Source organism: Acromyrmex echinatior, chromosome 1 (genome assembly GCF_024713525.1).
Source record: "Acromyrmex echinatior isolate Ae372 chromosome 1, ASM2471352v2, whole genome shotgun sequence".
In the NCBI taxonomy this organism is placed as follows: domain Eukaryota; kingdom Metazoa; phylum Arthropoda; class Insecta; order Hymenoptera; family Formicidae; genus Acromyrmex; species Acromyrmex echinatior.
Genome location: NC_141852.1, coordinates 17,964,756 through 17,986,662, shown reverse-complemented (window position 1 = coordinate 17,986,662; position 21,907 = coordinate 17,964,756). Strand labels below are relative to the sequence as shown.

Genomic DNA, 21,907 nt, shown 5'->3' with positions numbered 1-21,907 from the left:
TAAAAGGACAGTTTAACCCTTTAATTCTTAACGTGCCATCTTGGCGATGAATAAGCATTTTTTTAATGACTTTCTAATATTTCTTTTTCTTTTACAATCCACGCATGGTGGTTTGGCCACTGCTAAGTTATATTCATTAACCACAAGAGGAAAAGTTTGACTTCTCTATCGATATACGATTGTTCATTCTTAAAAAAGATTCGATCATTTATTTGTCATGCAACTTAAATTGCCAAAAAAACTATTAAATTTTCCTTCGTTTTTTAGTAAAAGTTTTAATTAATTAATTAATTTACAAAAATTAATGTTTCAAAATTAAAGATAGTTCCAATGTTTCTTAAAATAATTTTAAGCGCACGTATCTAATGTTGCACACATAAGAAACATACTTAATGTTAAAGTTTTTTGACTCACAATTTAGAATTTCATATAATTAGTACCAATCGTACAAATTGTATCAACTGTTTAAAATTTTCGCTTTGGGTTCAAATGACCCTTTGCTGTCGAGAGTTAGAAACAGTATACAAGGAAATAAACTATAAATGAAGTAATCCATAATAAATATAAAAATCATGTACACTCGTCGACTAAAAGATTACAACGCTTTCTTTTTTTAATGAGTTTCGGAATGCAGTCTGCTCACTGAGCGATTAATTTTTATTTATGGATCCGTAAATAAGGATCAATCGCTCGGTGAGTAGCCTGCATTCCGAAAACTGTAGAAAAAAAACTATTGCAACATTTTAGTCGGTAAGTGTACATATATACAGCACTCAATGCATGAACGAATTCTAGCATACATCAGAGTAGACATGACTGTATGCATGCTACCATTCAAGAAATCGAGCATTGTGTGATTCCACCTTAACAACGACCAGAACAAAGGACACAGTAAACATCGAATAAACGAGCGTTTAAATTCGGGAAATGTCATTAACGTGAACGAGACTGGCAAAGGATCTCTCTTTCCTCTCTAGCGTGGTACTTACCTCGCGCAAGACATTTTATGAAAAAAGTTTTTAATACACCTTGTTCCCAACCTCATCTGCTCTTGTCGCCAGCTCTTCATCTGCCGTAAAAAGGAAAGCGCGATAATGTCTATAACGATAACAGCGCACACAGATAGATGTGATTTTCACTGATAGAATCTACATAGTTTCGCTGTCACTATATCTCGCAATAGCTGCAGAGAGATATCAGTTTGTCATAACGGCTTGCGCGGCAAGAAATTCTTTTGCAAGCAAGAGAGTCCCCGTAATGGACGACGTACTAGACACATTTGCGAGGAGAGCCGTATTATCATTCTCACAGCGATATTAAATCTCAAAGTGAGTCAAAAACGGGTTTTATAACACCGGTCGGAGTAACTTTACGAGATCGTTGGACTTTTCATGCAAACGGTTTTGTCAAAGTATGCAACACATTTCTCACTGTCAGAAACAGGAGTTAAAACTCAATCTCGCGTGTTTATCATCAATTCGCTAGCCGTATAAACACGTATTACTTGTAAAATACGATACATCGCATGCTTTCTGCAAAAGCGCTACATGCAATGAAATATTTTAGTAATTTATCAAATATATGAAGATATGTAGTAATTTATCAAATATATGGGGATCATATTTCTAGGATTCCGCACTACATCGCTTAGGACGTTATCAAGATTTATCAATATTGTGAAATATCTTAGCCATAAAAGTATATCATAATTAAAAAATTAGTTGTAATTATAAACACACATTAAACAATCGCAGCCAAAAGCAATTTCTCCCGAAATATTTCCTAAATAAAAACTCCAAGCTAATCGAAGAATCTATGGTTAACGTTAAAATTTACGATTATGGCATCCTGTGCTTCGATGATAGGATTGTAATTAGTGAATACAAACCACGAGATCCGATATACTCTGATACCGTTACCCACCACATAAAGTACAGTATTTTACGCAAATGCATGTAGCATAATATATGTATCAGCGACACTATATCTTTTACGTAGCACAATGAACCAGCAATCATTGTGAAAACACGTGGATTCTCTCTCTCTCTTTCTCTCTTTCTACATGTATATATATATTTCCACCACTAGCAAAATTAACCAAGAACTCCGATACGTCGTAGCAGAGAACGCATTCCCAGAACTCCAACTTGACAATGCGAGCTTGACTAACAATAAGCGCCGACGCGAAAGTAATCCCGGGCACGCGACACGCTCAAAATTTGCTTCTCTCGCAGAAACACGAAATTTTACGACGGGGATGCAGCTCACTACCGTTTTCCAATTGCGTCCGCGTCTGTGGAATATCTGACGGAAAATTTGTTTCGAAAAGCAGATAGCAAATATAAAAATGTGAAATCTCATTCGGTGTCAAATTCGGATTGTTATAATACGTCATGCAAGTCTGCGGTTTCGTTTATGAATATCGAGATTTACTTGAGAAATTTAAAACGTGATTAATTGTGTTTGCAGGATAAGAAATTTTGTGAAAGAGTGTTAAATAAAAATATTATTTAAATAATAAATATTATATAATCTAGTGAAATAATGATAAAGTGATATAACAGTGCAAGTGCTTTATAAATAAAACTGATGTCATTGTTCAGGCATCTTCTAGTTCCGCTGCTCTTCAGCGAAATTCGCACAAGAAATATGGATTGCGATAGTGAGTAGATTTATTCAAAAAGAAATTATATATTATTAAGGAGAAATATTGTCGTTAAAAAATAATAAAAATTGTATTTCAAAACACGTGAAATTTACGAAATAATGAGATGACGTTATCACATAAACTTAAAAATATTTCTTTATTTGGACAAGATTATTATGTAAATTAGAACAGATAAACGAAAGCAATGAATTATTAACAATCTTCAAGAGGATGAGGTTAAGCCAACAAAGCTGTACTATTTTTACTAACGTTGCGAAGTATTACGGACGATATAACAGACGAATTATTGCGAAACGTTAGACCGATACTGTCCACTTACTAGTTGTACATATTATGCATTCCGATAATTGATCCTTTTTTAAATCGAGTAAATAAATTACTTCTAGAAAAAATACCTAAGTTATTCATTAGTCAATGAAAAACTTTTTTTATAATCGATATAAAATAAATAAATCTATTAACTAGAACAATGATAGAAAAATGAGCGACTATGAAGATGCTAGATTAATATTCCAGTTGGAGCCAATAAATTATAAATTACTACAAAGTACCCACTTTATGTTAATTTGAAATTTAATAAATTAAATACTGGAATATTAATTTAAAGTCTTTGTAGGATTGCTTGTGTTTGAGTCTATTTTTCATAAATTTATTTATTTTTTAAATTAACAAACAAGACATTGCTATAATTAGTTTTTTAATCAATTTCAAATGGACTTTAATGAACATCATTTTAATTTAAAACATCACTCAATTAATATTAATTCTTAAAATATTTGATATTAAGAAAATAAAATAAAAAGAGAATCTCCAATCGTATAAAATAAAAACCTAATAATGTAGTATTTCAATGAAATTTTAGGAAAAGTTGTAAAGTCTGCAATTAAAAGCGAGAAAAATTCACGACTTTTGATGCAGTCTGTATATTCGTGTCATTATAAAAAAAAATGGTGAGACGTGAAAGCGCGAAAGACGAGGAGCTTTTTCAATATGCGGCGGACGGAAACGCAAGCTCGCTGTAACATACAGACGTTGTCTCTTTGTTCCTCGGAAAGTGTCACAAGACACCTTGCAGCCTGGAGCTTTCATAAAAATCTACTATATCGCGAAGGAAAACGAGCGTTGTCGCCACGTTCACAAAGCGAGGTGCTCGAGTTTCCGTACTTTTCGAATGCTCAATCGAGGACGCATACGCAAAGTACGATCGTATGCATCGGCGGATGCAAACACCTGCACCAAAACTTTCGTGCGAGCGAGAGATGGAAACACCAGGTCGATCCTACATCCTCCTCTACATTTCCGAAAGTACCCACTAAAGTGAAACTTCTAAACCTGCTCGTATAAATTTCAGATTTTGTGGCTCCATTGTTGCCGAGAAGCAAACCGCAAATTTTACCGAACTACTACCGAGGTCGGAATTATTTAACCTCGAGGTATTCACACTGTTACTATATTTTGTACTCGGCTAATAGTTTCTCGAACATTAACTTACTAGAAACAGTTGTTACGGCAATTAAATATTGAAGTGAAATACATATTAAAGCAAAAAATGTCCTATTATGAATTGAAAAAATTTAATTAAGGGATTATATTATAATTAAAATCGTCTATATTTTAATTTTGTGTTTTTTTGTACAATATATGAAAGATTATCAAGCAACTAAAATGAATTAAAGATAACGCTATCAATAAAAATTAAAAAAATAAGTTATTTTTAAAGTACTTAAATTTTACAATAAAAAATATCCATAGAAATCAAACATCAAATTAAAATAAAGTTCAATTAAGCTTAAATTACTTCCGAATTATATAATAAAATTTCGTTACCCGTTTACGTTTTTCCTAATCCGTCAAAACGTAAAAATTACAATCAATCGCGTGACTCAAAAATTTGACGATGATTTGATTTCATTAAGGAAAACTATAAGTTAAACAAAAAATATATCATTACTAATTAATTACAATAAAACAGTTAATTACATAATTTATTACGATAAAAATGCAATAATATTGTAGTTCAAAGATATAATTCGACTGCGATCTAATTATCGATTCCAATTAAATACATTGAACAATGACGAAACAGTTCTACCGCGAATGAACACTGCACATGACACTTTACAAACATATTCGTGACGTTATACCAAATTTCCGGCGAAACTACGAATCTAGACGAGGGCAACGGACGAATGTTAAAAATACTGTCGATAGTAATTATTTAAAAGCATGCAAGTTGATATTTTGACACAATCATATACAGCTGGCCGGAATGTGAGCCGTTGCTGTCTAGTAACGATGTCATCGGATATTCTATGGATACTCTACGTGTCCAGGAATACACCCGCGGGATACGTCTATATCCCACATGAGCACGCATGCATACATATGTATATACATACGCACACGACACGCCTCGACGATAATTCAGCTCTGTCAGAATTCTAGTGGCTATAAAACGCGTATACGCGGGAACACCTCGTAGGTGTCCGTCGACTGGACGAAACTATAAACATCGGAGCGCTTTATTTCGACGATATTCATTGTATACCTATTGGTATACATCTATGTCAATCAATTGACGATATATTCGTACATGTTTGATGTTACTTGGGCTTGTGTGTCTCTCTCTTAGACATGTGTAAACTATACCAATATTGTCGAGCATACTAATTGGTCAACAGAGAATTTCTAGAATTCAGAAAGAAAAATATTAAAAAATATTCATTTAGATTAATTTAGAAAATTATTAAAGTATTCGCAAGAAACTTTTTAAAAAATTTTATGAAAAAGTTTTTTATTTGACATCCAATTACCTAAGAATATTATCAATCAATACTAGAAATTTAAAATGCCTATTACGGTCGAAGCTAGATCTTCATTGCTTCAAATAATTCAAACTTGAATTACTAATATATACTATATATGTATTTGCATATATATCATATTGTAGTCTATTCGAACTGCACGCCGAATTGTTTTTCCGGACTATAAAATTCCGTAATTAAAACTACTCTAGTAATCGCGAATTAAATTCCGAAAAAGTCCTAGTCGAGGTAATATTTTTCGCAATAAATTTATTAACAGTTTCAACATATTAACATTTTTATAATATGATGTTTGATGATAGCATCATATTATTAAAAATTGCTTGTCAATTTAATTCGCGATTACTAGAGTAGTTTTAATTGTGTTTATAGTCCGGAAAAACAATTCGGGACGCAGTTCGAAAAGACTACAATATGGTATATATATATATATATACCATATATATACTAGTGTATATATATATATATATATATATATATATATATATATATAGTGTATATTAGTAATTCAAGATTGAATTATTTAAAGCAATGAAGATCCAGTTCCGATCATAATAGGCATTTTAAATTTCTAGTATTGATTGTATTTCTTACATATGCAGTCTAAAATAAAGATTCTTAATAACTTAAGAATAATCAATCTTACTAATGATGAGATAATCTTTGATTTGAACGGAACAATCTTGTTTTCGAATGATAGTTTTCATTATTTATTTCGTTTTAAAAATTTTCATTTTATTTGCAATAAATTTACATTATTAGTATATTAATATTCAAATTACTAACACAAATTAACTTGATTCAAGTTTATTCTTTGATTTAATTTAAATAAAAAGAGATCTATATCCAATTATAGTTTACGAAACATGATATTTTGATTTTGCACTTTAAAAATCTGCTCTTAGTTAATGGAGGTTTATCACGGCACAAATCATTCTTGTTCGAAGCGGCTTTCATCCATCGAGTTTGCAAACGCGCTATCTCGACCTGCCTGGGTTCGATTAACCCCGGGAGGGTAGTTCACCGATAAGCCATGACATACGCAGCGAGAAAAAAAAACGCAATTCCGCCAACGCAGAGTTGACGCACGGATCTCGTTTCGCAGCACACTTTCGCAACGTTGTAACGTCATTTTTAGCATGCGGTTTCCGCGCGCCTTGCCATGGTGGTGGCATTATGTTTGTACAAAAAAAAAAGGAAAAAGAGAAACAAACGAAAAAAACAACGCCTCCCTGGACATCGAAATGGAAAATATCTCCTGATTTACGAGCCCTCGGTGTAACCGGCGACTACCTGGGACGTTCGTCATTCTGTCAATGGTACGGCTGCCCCGTGGCGATACTCTTGCATACACAACGCTGCATTTAGTTATAAACTTGCGAGATCCATAGTCTAAAGGCGCCAAGCTGCTCGGTCAAAAGTAATAAACATGACTTGTGAAAAAAGATCTTAATTTTTTTTAACGAAAAAAGAATAGATCTTATGATTCTTCTTATAAAACCTAAATTTTTTTTTAGATTTTCTTAAAGTGCATAAAGTACAACTATTATTTAGTTATCTAAAACAGATTTTTAAAGCTTATTATATTTATAATATAGTAAAAAGTACTTATAAAAAAACATTATTTTTACTTTAAAAAATCTATTTGATATCGTAACGTTATTTGTTTTTTCTTTTATAAAAAGTTAATTTTAATAATCATTATTTTTTTTGCAATAATATAATGATAATTATGAAAATAATAACAAAAAATAAAGTCATGTCTCATAGCAATATAATAATAAATTACAAAACTTTTATTCACACGGACTATTACTTTTGATCGACAGGAAGATCAGTCATCGTCAAGAATAAATGAGCCAAAGGACGTCATTTTGCTCCAATCCCTGTTTGCATATATACGATCTCAGATGGCAATTCTCGAAAACGGAACCCGCATGTTTCGATGCCTACCTTCATTAGATCGGTTCTTAACACCTCTCGTGCGGCGCCAGATTGAATCTCGAGAGAAGAAAAAAAAAGATATCGAGACGAAAGGGTCAAATATTTATGAGGTGGTTCTACCATCGTGGTCATCATATATTAATGTATTCTCTTTAAGAAAAAAGATTGATCGACTTGATCTCGACCGGTTTTGCCGAATTTAACATGGTAAAAGATATAGGACGACAACGAGTTAATTGGAATCGCTTGGAAACAGATATACTTCGAGTTTTTCTTATGGCAATCATACTTCCACAATACTATATTATGTTTAAAAAACCGTCTGTTTACAGAAAATCATAATTCAATCACTTATGAATAAATTAAAAGAAATTATTAGGTGTTGGAATTAATTCGTAGCGTTTTACAAGTGATGGGAAGTACTTTCATTAATGTATTTTTTAATGCTCATGTGAAATAAATAACATTCTTTCATTAAAAAACGCTACGAATTAATTCCAACACCTAATACAAAAGATGATTTTTTAAATAACAATATTACAATAATCACGACAATATTATTTAATATTCAAAGGTAAGAATTAAATTAAATAGCTTTGATAAATCAAGACTAGAAGATGTAAATTTATTTTCTCAACTAATTTAGAAGGGGAGCATACTATAACAACTTGCACATGTATGTTTAATATTTTAACTCATTTACAAATTGTAATATACAATGTGTCAGAAATTATGCATTGAATTTACGTTTCAACGTAACGCTTACAAAATAATTTTTACTTTTATTTAAAAAATAATAGGTTCTCGTTAAAAATGGGAAAACATACCTGCTGAATAACTTTTATTTCGTAAAAAGGCTCTTCCGGTAAGATTAACTTTCCATATAGCCACCGGGGTTATTCGTGAAAAGTTACTTCGACTCTCGGTATTACAACGGCGGTCTGTTAGCGATAATTTACATGAGATATTGGCGTGATCTAATTCGGGCGTGCTCTGGCAGCCGACGGATGGACGGACGTGTCTCGTTCGATTATATCCAGAAGGACCACGCTTCGTAGCAACGTGGCTTGCTGGAACCTTAAATGAAGTGTTAGTTAACGCGACGAGCTGTCGATCTAGATTACCTGGTCTAGACGCGGTCTCCGCAGAGTGACGTTTCCAGCGATCCCCGTTGTGAAATGACATCGAATCAAGAAATTATATTATGATAAAATTTTAGACTTCAAAATTACAAAACTGACACTTCTAAAAATGATTCTTATCGATTATAAAACGACTATATAAATCGACTTCTATACCTAATCAAAATGAAAAATCTGACAAAGTCCAACTATGTACATTTTTTATACGCTCAAATGAACAAGCTTTCATTATATATTAACTGTAATAATGTAACATTTTGTACATCACACTTAAATATTAAAAAAAAAATAGATTTATAACTCGCTCTAAATAAATTTACAAAACACAGTTTCCAGTTAAAAAAAAATCTCTATCAGAAATAATTATAATATATAATTTATAAAAATGATTTAAAGACGTTTTGCATAGATAATTACCATAAAAATTGTAAACTTACGCGCTTTATTCTTTGACTTTGCGACATTCTTTCCGACTTGAGAAACGCTTTAAAGACCATTCTGGTTTACTGCCAGCGGCATGAATTAACACTCGACCACGTTTATCGTCGACTGTGAATCACCGAGACATACGTGTTTCATGAGAAATGTAAACGCGACAATTATTCCGCTACGCCAAATAACCCGACGCTGATTCGTCTCGTTAAATCGAGCAAAGTTACGTCTAGAAATGCTTTGGATAATGATCTTGTTATTTCTTCGGAATGTAACATCGCGATTATATTAAACTTCTATCATATATACAACATTTACAACATTTTATTTCTTTCGCTTTTTTGTGTCGTTTGCATATTTCATTATGACTGCATCGAATTCCAGAGATTCACGATTCATCGCACTTGCTTTAGCAGAATCGATTATACAAATCGCGATATATAAACAAACGCACGGAATTTTCTGCAAGATCAATCGAATGTCTATGATCATACAATTTTTCGTATTCGTGAAGATCGTCTCATTTCATTTCAAAGTAACACAGTCACAAAGAGACAGCATCAAGAGTGAAAAGCGAACCTCGGAAATATTTTCTCAGAGTTCGTTTGCGCTCGTTCTCGTCGACTGGGGACACAATTTCCACTTTTCAAAGAGCCAGAAGAAATTCCGGCCTGCTGATAGGAACAGCGAGTTGGCAAAACCAAATATGTATTTCGCAGCTGCTTTGATCACCTTCGCGGCGAAAACGCCCACAGCAAACGAAAGGAGACCGACGAGAAACCGACGAAAAACGCAAAAGCTTATACGCCCACACTCTCGTTTCTATCCCTGTACAATTTTTCTTTCTTTTTTCGAAAACGCAGATTCACGAGTTTGTGTACGTACAGGTACATTTGTGTGCTTTGCCTTCCGAAAGGCGATGCGACCCGAATGCGAAGAGGACAGTTCGGTCTTTTTAACTGCCAGGATTAATTAATGTCGGTCCTTCGTGAGAAATACCGGACCGACACTACTTTTAAAGGCACAGAGGATTCCACGCGACGGAAATAAGGACGAACACGATGCCGACGGTACCAAGTGATTAAACTTTCCTGGTACGTGTTTGAGCAGGAATAATTAAAACTTTTTCTCTCTCTCTCTCTCTCTCTCTTTCTTCCTCCCCCTCCCTCTCTCTCTCTCTCTCTCTCTCTCTCCTCACGAGCAAAGAATAAAGCGTACCTTGACGAGCGGTATGACGTAAAGAAATAATAGAGTATGCATGCGGGAAGATTCTCTACAAGTGTCCATGGCTATAATAGAACATTAGCGAATGAGAGACGAGTCAATAAATTGAGAATAGAAAGCCAAATGTTAAACCGATTGCTTTACACTTAATTTTAAAAGCGATTATCTGATTCTTATTCAAATATTAATATAAAACATAATCATCATATTAAATCACTAAACTGTTAAATCAAGTAGATATATATTTAATACTTGATTTGACACTTGACTAAATGTAATCCTGTTAAAACAATTCAATAAATTTAAGATAATTTAACGTTTCTTAATTTATAACTTATGATATGCATATCGATTGGCTATGCATATTTCTTCAAATTTAGCCTGTCATTTCCGTATTATATAAAATTACCAAAAGTTAGAATAACATAGAATATCGTAACCGATATTTCCGAAATATGAGCAAAAATTTATGCTCGAGGATCCATGTATTCATTCATAACCCCATACAAAATTCGAACTGTCACGATCGTCACTATCGAAAATAAAATGGACACCGGTCGCCGAAAGCATTTTCAGTGAGCCATTTTACATCGCTGCTCGCAAATATTCAGCTTGATGGTTGATTGAAGGATATTCTGCACGCAGCTAAAAATATCCGCATATTTGCACCAACGAGCTTTCCTATACTCGAATAAAAAATCGTTATGTTATTTTGATATAAGATCTATAAGCAATGTAATATTCGTTCTTTTTATATGTCGCTCGTAAATGCCATGCGTGTTAGAGAATCCAACAGACGACCAACTGTCATTTTTTCCAATCTGTGCGTATATTCCAAATACTTCTGAAAACTATTTTAAAGGCAAATTTTTTGGCAAATTTTAATTAACTTTCCTTTAGTCAAAATTTCTAAAATCCATGAATAACGAAAATACTTAATCCTCGGGAGGTATTATACCTAAGAGATAGATCAAAATATGTTTGTAAATATCTTTAACAATACCTATTGGATAAACAGTAGCTATTATATGAGTCATTAAAATTCTAACAGCACATCGTATGTGGTCAGACAGGCAGTTGGGATTACAATATCACACAGAAAAATATAAATTTTAATAAATTGCAGTTATTTGAATAACAACGATTTCCATATTAGTTTCTCATATTATTTTTTCATATTAGTTTTTCTTTTTGCAAAAGATAACCTTGCAATGCCGATATAAGATATTTGTATCTCTATCACCGCGACTTCCCGAGAGTTAATAAATTTCATATAAAAATGTATTTACACACTCAAAAAAATTAATATTGAAAATAAAATAAAACGTTTTTCATTAGTGCGTTTCGTACTGACATTAAAAACATGTCTCTATTTATCCAAAAAAATTGCTATATTTCATTAAAGCAAATATTTCAGGAACATACAACCAAGTCGGGAAATTAATACATTTGAATTGCATCAGATGATTTTTATATTTCCCATCATCGATACAAACAAAAAAATCAATGGTCGGATGCAGTATAATACATTTGAACAAATATCACGTTTTCAAACAGAGCTCATGTAGAAGAACCAAGTTTTAATAGCAACCAAATAGCCGTCGGTGTCCATAGGGAAAATCCGAATTTATGAACCTTCAGAAGGATTTAATTTATTTAAATTTCAGACTGGTAAGCCAGGTTTAAATCCTGATTTACCACAAGGCTTTCCTTGTTACATGCACACGCACACTTACTACCTAAGTTTAAAAGAATTGTTATCACAAGTGCTTTCACGCAATTTTTGTGAATGCATAATCATAAAAAAATCAATAACCCACAGGCAATATTTTGTGTCATGGAAAAAGCTAATTAGAAAAATAGTAAAAGTTTTTACAAATCAACCTTCTATATAATCATAAGTGATTTTGTATGAAAATTCAGGAAATGTATCCATATGTAACTGTGTGTGTGTCCGCTGTAAATAAATTAATCTTTATGAAACTAGGATACTATAAAAATAAATGCAAAGTATGCAACGCGTTACAGAAGATTATATTGGGTCATTTAAAAAGTATCTGCGGTTTTTTCATTCAAAAATTGAACAAAAAACCGGATACTTTTTAAATGACCTAATATATACTGATATTTTATCTCGTAGAGTCTTCTATACAAAAGATATACCTTCAATTTTATTCTTTCTTCTGATTTACTATCTTTTTCCAGCAATTGATGTTTAAAACACTAATCGATTTCGAAAAAAGATATATAAGACGAATACAACGTATAAGTAATAAAAAGCATGTAACGGTATAGATCGCTGAATTATCTGAAAACTTCCGCGATTGGGTCGTAGTTCAAGCGCTGGGAAAACACGTTTCAAGCACAAACCCATTAATCATCGAAGTAGGAGGTACCGATGACTGATGAGATACTTAACTTAACTCGCATCTAGATGGGTCGAAGATCACTAACGCTTAAAAAGAAAAACTGATCGACTTCGTTTCCAACAATGGAGCTTACATCCGCATACATCATCCGATCTGACTGATTTTAGATACTTGCAATATAATGTATACAAAAAACGAGAATTTGTCACATCAAGGAGTGATTCTGAAAAATCTAGATATAAGTTTATAAAGTTTCTACATAATACATGCTTATATTTCTAAAATGCAAACAGTACATATGTAGCAAACAATACAAGATATTTTATATAAAATATGCTTTTTTGTTTTTAAACTTTAAATCTTGATTATGATCGATGATTAATAAAATAATTCGTATTTAGGTGGAAGATCATCAATACTTAAAATTATTCTTATCTTTGTATCTATATATTATACACGAAATTTTCGGTATTTCCATCGTTAGAAGAATTTTGAGTTTGTATTGTGATAGACATTCCCTAGAAAAGATTTAACACGTTATACGCGAGGTTTATTCGCCTTACTCTCTCTCTCTCTCTCTCTCTCTCTCTCTCTCTCTCTCTCTCTCTCTCTCTCTTTCTGCAAAGTTAAGTAATTGGAAGGCCCGGTTCTAGTGATTTATCACCGGCTTCTTGACGCACGAAAGGGCGCACAGAGTTAGAGAGGAGGTTGGCGTCTCAAGCGGAGATTGTTGCCACGTTGACCAATGATCGATCGTTCCGATAGATGCAACGCTATTGTAAGCAGCCGTATGTTACTGGTCCCCGCATCGAATGGTGATTAAGTGATTTCCGCGAGAAAAATTGCGAATCAAATCTATGAGGATGTCGGCTTATCTCTTTGCTTATAAGAATATCTCACTCGATAGTCTTATTACATCGAAACATTTTAGCCTGTCATAATTTCAGGTCAGAACGATATCAAGAAATTGCGCAGAGAGAACGAGCAGCTGCGTAGAGAAATATGGAGTCTCAGGGACGAATACGACAAACTTGAAGAAATTTTGAAGAAACAGAAGAACCCTGACGAAAGCGAAGAGTACGAGGTTAGCAGATTTTTAATTGCGTCATGCTGTAACTCATAATAAAATAATAATACAATAATAATACAATATAATGAGACCACATTAATAACAAGAAAACTAATAACAAAACTCCGTCCCTATACCTTCCTTTAAAATGTTAACTAATAAAAACATAATTGCTATTATTAATAATAACGATATGTAGGAACATACCACGAATTACAGGATCGCTCCGAGGAGGATGATGGCTTGCAGTCGGACTTTTCCTGCGAGGAGGACGAAGAGGAGTGCGAAGATAATGAGAAGACGGTCAAAGATTTCAACCAAGAAGAACAGCTAGAAAACGCGGAGAATCAGAAGATCTCTTCCGAGAAGATGAGCAGCAATATGCATCGACTTCACGTGGAGTTCGACGATCTGTCGGTTGTTGACGAGGAGGAAGAGCTAAAGAGAGATAAGGAGAAGAAGGAGACGACACCGGAGAAGGATCAGGGAAACGAGGCTGTCGGGCATCCACCCCCGCCGATTCTCAATCCCCGACAACTTCACGATAACATCCCATTTTATCCGGCCACGTACGAGCCGCCGAGTGGTTTCAACGGAACCAGTTATTACACCGAATGCCCGTTCGAGTTCCCAAGTACGGTAGATTTAATGCTATCCACGGACACGTCCGTATTGGCTTCACCATACTCCGGATTACAGTCTGATCCATTGATCCCGCTGGCCAACTTAGACGTCGGGAGTCTAGAAGTAGCCGATCCGATGTTACCTCAAATTCACGTCCCTCCCGTCGGTTGGCAAAACGACATGGTCTCTCAAAAACAAGCACCTACTTATACGGGTAGCATCACTCCTGTCGTATCAACAACAGAAAAGCCAGACTCGCCGATAGTTTCCTCAATGGGAAGTTCAGTGCCACCGTCAAATACTTTCAACTTGTTAAGAAGAAGAAATGCAAGTACAAGACAACCCATGAAGCTTTATGAAACATCAACTATTCGAGATTCATGGACGCAATTTTCCGAAGAAACGATCGGTAAAAATGTACGGAACGTGGATTCTTTTGGATCCGTTATGGTAAATGGGGAAAAGAATATGCAGCGAATTGAGAACGAAGAGACTGTGATGTTCTCGGGACTAGAAAAGCCGTTCTTTTCGCCACAGCCTTTCAAACTAAAAAAACAAGAAGAAGAGTCGCCAACCGCCAGTATAAGTCATTTTGGAACTGGAACTAGTTCAAGCAGTGGCAAAACAGCTTCCACGATTATTTCTAGAATTAATCCTTTTGCAGGATTAAAAGGTTCGGCAGATATTTATATAAACGGTGCGATACCTTGTGAAGACGCTTTGAAAGATAAAAATGATCCAAAGGCATTTTTAAGTATAGATAATCTACTAATCACGGATAGCAGAAGTGTTCTAGGTAATCAATTGATAAAATCAGTCTCCTGTCAAGATCTCTCAAGTGAGTCGCAAAGTGCGCAACAATTAAAACTGAATCACGTTGATTCTCAGACACTCACGAAAAGCGACAATACTTTGGATAATATAAGTGGTTCCTCTAATAAACCATACAAGAGTCACCTAAATGTGACATTAAAGGTACCACGAGCCGAACAAGCACCTAGTCCAGAGACACCAGATGTATCCAATCTACCCTCAATAGATTACCGTCTCTTTAGGAATCCTTTTCTAAGAAACTTCGACAAGAAGTTCTGTCCTAACTATCAAGTAAAACCGAATCTTCCTGCCACCACGACGCCACTCTCTATTCACGTAAATGATGACAGCCTCGCTTATCCTATGCCGAGTTACAGTCGAGGTGTTCACCTCAATGAGAGATTTCGAACTGCACATATACCGGATCAGAATCGATTACTGATACCCAGCGACCAACTGATGAACGGCAAGCAGGATATTCAAGTAACTTCCTTCGAGAAACCGAGTCCTTGCACCTTAATACCTTCCGCCACGTCTTACGATTTGACTCTGAGAAGATTAAACGCAAATCGATATCTGCAGAATCAACATCTGTATCAGAACATTCCCTTCGTGTCGCGAGGTCAATTTTATTCACCGAGATGTGGAATGATGTACTATGATAACGTTACAAAGGTACCGGCGCAAACACAGACATCAATTGACGGCGACTCGCATCACGAAGATGAAGAGACAATTAGCGTACCAAATTCGCCGAACGGACAGAGACGAAAAAAAATCATGAAAAAAGAAAAAACTCTAATTAAAGACCAAAAACCACTATCGCCGATAACACAAAGAAAACTGAAAAAACAGATTGTCGCCACGTCAACAGATACGCTCGATTCGCAAGGAAAAATGACACGAAAGAAACCGAGGAGATTAAGCACGATGACGCCTGATGCGCAAGAGAACAAGAACGAAAGCAGGTCATCGTCCTCAGGACAAGAATCACCACGTAAGGATCAAAACCGAAAGGTGTCCGTCTACATTAATTCTAAAAAACGACCGTCTCAAGCTTCATTAAAAACATTGAGGAGTAGCAGTGTCGATGCCAAAGATAAGTTTACGGATGGTACCGCGTTGAATTCAGATCGTGAAAGAACGAACTCGGTCAGTAGTCGGGAAATCACCCACGTGAAAACTCGCAAGACTAGTACTAGTAGTGGTAATGTGCCATGGTGCGCGTGTTGGGGGAATGGTTGCATTTAATCCGAGTTGCATATTCAATCCCATTCAGGAATGCAACTAAAAAACTAGATGCAAAAAGTGAAATGTTAGTTAATTTTATTATCGAAATATGCAATTATTAGTTAATTATTATATAAACAACGTTCATTATTTTTGTAATCAACGTTTTATTTTTATTATAAAATTAATCTCGATGCTTTGAAAAGAAATTGCTAAGTTAATATATATTGTAACTTAAAATTATTATGAAGATAAACTATAAAACATATTATTGCGCTATCATATTATCATCTCGAAGATTAATGTTCATTATCTAATTACTAAAAAAAAAAATTAAATCGTATACTTTAAAAAAATCAGCGATGTTTTCCATTATAAAAATTAATACATTATTATTTTATAGATATTGATCTATTTATGTTATATAATCTGGATATCTCTTAGTAAGCTGATCTCATATGCATCTCGCGAAACATTAAAACATTAAAATAAGAAGCTATCACTTGAATCGGACACAGTGGCCCTTATTTATTTAAGACAGCTGCGATTTGTGTCAACAACGAGAGGTTCTTGCTACTTTCTGATTCTCGGGCCAAGAGAGAGGTCGACTGAATAATTCGAAGGACAAACACCAAAGGGAAACGCTGATGGGCCGCGGAATGAATTCAGGAAGGAAGACCTTAACTTCCCGGTGTAAGGGAACCGCCATTGTAGCCGGTAACGCAGGTCGTAAAACAAGCACAGACAATGGTACTATGGTGTTACGAACGCTGTCACAACGGGGTGACGGTTGTATCTAAACTAGTTCTGCCAAGAGACTAGGAAGACGGGCCTGCATCCGCTCTTAACGCAAATTTACTAGGGTTAGCAAGCGCAAGCTTGTTCTAAGTACGTAAGCATGCGAATAATGATATGTATTCTCGAATTATGTAGCTCTAATAGCGATTATGATTAAATTTTATGATTAAATTTTATGATTAAATTTTTCAAACAATATAAAAGTTTAAGATATCTAAAATATTGGATACTTTTAGGAAATTTTTCAGATTGTTAAGTTGCCATATTTTATATAAATTAAATCCTATATATATATATTTGCGAATTTGTATGTATAACTTAAAACCAAAATTTTTTATTTAAACAAAATTCTTCACAACAAAAAACTGTTATCTATTTATATATCGTTAATTATCTGTGTGCGTTAGTTATTAATTATAAAAGTATTATTTTATATGCCGCAAAACTAAGCAAAATACTGTATGTACAAAATAACATTTTTAGTCATTTGTTGTAGTTACATATTTTATTGCATTTCGATGTTTTAATTTAATTTAAAAGAATTGTAAAGAAATTGTACCAAAATGTGGCAATAAGTATTCTACGCATTTATAGCAGACTAATTTTAAAATAATAATAATCAGATAATAAATGTACATAAATAATTGTATGCTGTATTAAAGTAATGTAACATGTATTGTACATATTGTATATTTTGATAATTAATTCAATATATATTCATAATTAATTTATATCAATATCTATATATATCATTATATTTAATGTAAAGTTATATTTATAATATTTTAGATTTACCTATAGATGGCAATATTAAAAAGAGTCTAGAACAATCTTATAATGTGTGCTTTAATAACGCATTATACTTTTATACTTTATGCGTTTTAAAATACAATATCGATGTATTTGGTATTCAAGTAAATAATTATTTCATATATCTCTAATGACCATTAGGTAATAATACTCCCAGCCATTCTCACATTATGTCCGCGAATCATCGATTATCTGGTTGCGTGAAATTTATTAATGGCCCAAGGGGTACAAGGGAAACTTAGCGGCAAAGTTCGCGACTATCCCTTCGCAGGAACTTCTGCACGCCATTATTCGTCGTTCAATTACGCGCGAAAATGAAGAGAGAAAGATAACGAAAAACGAGAGACAACATTATGCTCTTCAGATTTTATGAGATTCCAGAAAAACACAATTAAAATTCTGTACAAATAAGACAATTAGCCTTTCACATTGTAAAATAATTATCACGTAAAATACGAGTAAATTTCACATTCTTGAATACGATTCTTGAATACGTATTTTTATTCTCGCATTTAGATAATTAATATATTTGTTGAAAATCTTACAATTCTTACATGTTTACGTATACAATTTTTTTATTATATTTTTCAAATTGTTTTAAAACTCACAATTCTTACATATTGAAAAAATTTTATGTTATTATTTACAATAAATCTGTTTGAAGTTAAAACAGACAAATTTCTTAGACGCAAGAAAAAGTATCTCTTAGCAAGAAGATTTTAGTAACGGATGTACAAAAATAATATTATTCGACATTATGAGCACTCATCCCACATTTCACTAATCGCTGCTGCAACATCTGGCAATATATTTAGCACACTGACGAACACGCAGAAGTATCAACCTCTTAAATTACCGTACCATAAACGTAATTTGTATTCTCGAGAATTGTAACTAACAACGGCAAATTTAAATAAAAAATGCCGATGATATTCAAGCAAATCTTTGTGAGAAACTGGGAAGAGCTGGCTGGAGTTGCGAAAAACGAGTGTCAGCGAGAGCGGCAAGGAAGGTTGCCAGTGCAATTAAAATGCAAATCGTCCCTTTTCCCGCGGCCTGTCCGCTAGACCATCTTTCCTGGAGGTCTCCGGTCCTCGCAACTCTACACCATAATGGTAACGCCGTCACCGATTAACTTGGAACTAGTTTAGGAACGACTCGACTCGGCTCGGCTCTGCTCGTTTGCGCGAAGTCACACAAGGAGCGGGAACAAGACGCAGTCTTTCGCTTGGTCTCTCTCGCAAAGTGCCACGTAAATGGAAGATGGTACGTTAATACGGTCTAACATCATTTGCAAATGTCACTACGAGACGTGCTCCCGGCATCCAACGCGAGGTACGTGAGAGAGATACGCTTCGTCTTATCGTAGAAAGAACAGACCTCTCATGCACTGCGGCGAATATGGAAATTATAATAGAAGTTTCTAAAATTGTTTTAATACTATATAGTCGTACGCGTATACATATATACATACATATACGCGAACTTGCATTAAGATGTTTAAGAACTAAGAAATTGAATATTAATTGCTGCTTAATTTCTTAAAATTATATTATCTTTAGTCACATTACATTTTTTTAACATGCATTAGTCGTGGATACTCAAACCAATATATCACCCTATTGTTTTAAATATTTGCATTTGACATGTTTACATATCTTTCTTATAAATGCAAATCAGACTATATATGTGTTTGAATTTTATACCTATATTTTTATGAAAAATCATCGTTCAGGAATTTCCATCTTTTATATTTAGAATTTTTTTCAATATTTTTCAGGAGTTCAGTCAAAATAAGAGAGAGAATCGAATTACACGTAAATTTCAGTTTTATTTCATATTTCTTGTGCTCTGCTCAGACGAACAAATCGTTACCGAGACGAGTATGCAGATTAATCGCGAGGCAGTGGCAATATCGCTGTCATCTGTCTGCAAAATAACTGCGGAATGCGGACAGGCCGGAAGTAACATCGCATTGTCTTCATGGAAATAGTGCGGAACAAGATGGAAGAGACAGTACCTTAATGGCCTGATTTCATTTGCAAATGTCATCAAGAATTTTCACTCTGCCCGACGATGGAAATGTCTCGCGTTTCTCATGCGAGATGATAAGCATAATAATATACAGTGGCATAACTCTTGCTAACGTATACTACTTAATTAATTATGCGGAAGAGTTGCTTCTGCTCGCATTCAATTTACAGATTACGAAATACTGCATTATGTCTCTCAGCATATGAAAGTATCTACAAAAGTTCTGTCATGAGCAATAATTAAAATATATAATAATGAGTGAAACTCATTATTACAACTCATTATTCCCACAAATATAGCAATACATTAAAACAAATCAATTTTAAAATCTTTTGAAAACGATTCTTATAAAAGTATTGTATTAGGAAAAACATTTAAAAAAGATGCTATAAAGTTGAACTTTCTTTTGGTATCAAAAAGATTTGTTTTTCAGTTTATCAATTTCATTGAAGTAAATATATTTTCTGCGTAACGTAAAGTGCCAAAAAATTTAACTTTAGATAACTTAACTTCAAATTTAGTTTGCAAAAAGACATGTCTAAAATTTCGGCAATCTATGTCCAAGGATATGTTTATTTGTATATATCTCATTTACTGTAAATCTCAATTGAAAACTGACTCGTCAGTTAATATTTATAAATATAAAATATGAGATGTGATTATCCGCTGTTACAACGCTCGTTAAAATAATAAGCTTTAATTACGTACTTCGTAAACATACTGTGAACCCCATATAAGTTACGAGCAGGTTATTGACAGCGGACATGACGGCGCCAACTCAGATTTTTGTAGAAAAAACCTGTTGAACGATTCACGGTGAAAGAATAAAGAATAAACACACTCGGGACGGGATCTTACCATGTTAATTCCGTGCAGTCACGTAAATTGCACTCAATAATTTCGTCGAGAAACGTGCATGTATAAAATTTGTATAATGATTTCCGACAAAAGGATATACATGACAAAGGAACTAGACGGCGTGCCTACTGTACCTAAAAACTTCGCAGAGAAGAAAAAATCAAGGGTGCGATCGGCACGAGTTTCACTTGAAAGAAATTTCCGTCTTTCGAATTCGCGAAAGCTCTTACAAGAATCCACGAATTCGTCTCTGTCCTCGCTGTTTCCCGTCGCTTTGCATTATGAACTTTCACGAAAGTTTCGCGAGCCTTTAACTTGAACAGCGCGGACCCTTCGTCCTGGCAGAAATTTCATGCAAGTTCCATTATGCTTTGCGCAATTTTATGATTATGTTTCCGCGGTAATCAGTCCTTATTGCTGAACTTTCTAGATTTAAAAATAACACTCTTTATGTGAACGTAAAAATTTAAATTAAAATGTTCCCATCTGGCCTTATAAATTGATATAAGGTTTATATGTACATATATAACAAATTGTATCAAATAATACAAGTCCATGCAAATTATATTGATAATAGCTAAAAGCTAATAAAATAATTTAAGCAAAGAAAAGATTCCAACATACAACCAAATATGTTATTAAAAGGATATATTAATAGAAGATTTAATAATTTATCTTTTAAAAAAACTTTTTTGTACGAATTTATGTATTTAGTTATCTCTTTTCTCTTTTTTATAATATTTTACGATAAAATAAGAAAGAATAATTTAATAATAAAAGTATACTAAATATTTTGCATATTTTGAAAGAGGAAAAAATGAAAATATGGAGTGTTCTTGGCACTTATAATACGTTACATTTAAAGTTTGCAGTTAATCCATAGAAAAAAGGTGCAATTAATAATTTCCGCGGTAAGAGTAATGAACATTGGTGCGATAATGAATATTTGTATAGCAGTATAAGTTTAAAAATTGGACAAAATCAAATCATATGTTATCGCGATTTCATCTTTTTATTGAATAAACGAAATAACGAAATAACTGGAGAGTTGTCAGCCCCTCTGGACG

General features: G+C 33.7%; 2 protein-coding genes across 5 annotated transcripts in view; one reads left to right on the top strand and one right to left on the bottom strand.

Annotated features, from left to right (window-relative positions):
• LOC105154912 (uncharacterized) overlaps nucleotides 1–16,678 on the top strand; it is a 37,300-nt gene extending 20,622 nt beyond the window's left edge. For 3 of the 4 annotated variants that reach the window (XM_087414165.1, XM_087414167.1, XM_011070708.2), the window contains 2 exons: nucleotides 13,552–13,688; nucleotides 13,893–16,678. In XM_087414165.1, coding sequence (XP_087270291.1) covers nucleotides 13,552–13,688; nucleotides 13,893–16,361 — 2,606 coding nt within the window. In that variant the 3' untranslated portion in view covers nucleotides 16,362–16,678. Of the gene's footprint in view, nucleotide 1; nucleotides 2,663–13,551; nucleotides 13,689–13,892 lie in introns of those variants that run through there. The other variant, XM_011070711.2, reaches the window with a different exon arrangement.
• Ror (tyrosine-protein kinase transmembrane receptor Ror) overlaps nucleotides 1–21,907 on the bottom strand; it is a 273,457-nt gene that overhangs the window by 205,607 nt on the left and 45,943 nt on the right. The gene's annotated exons all lie outside the window — the stretch shown is intronic.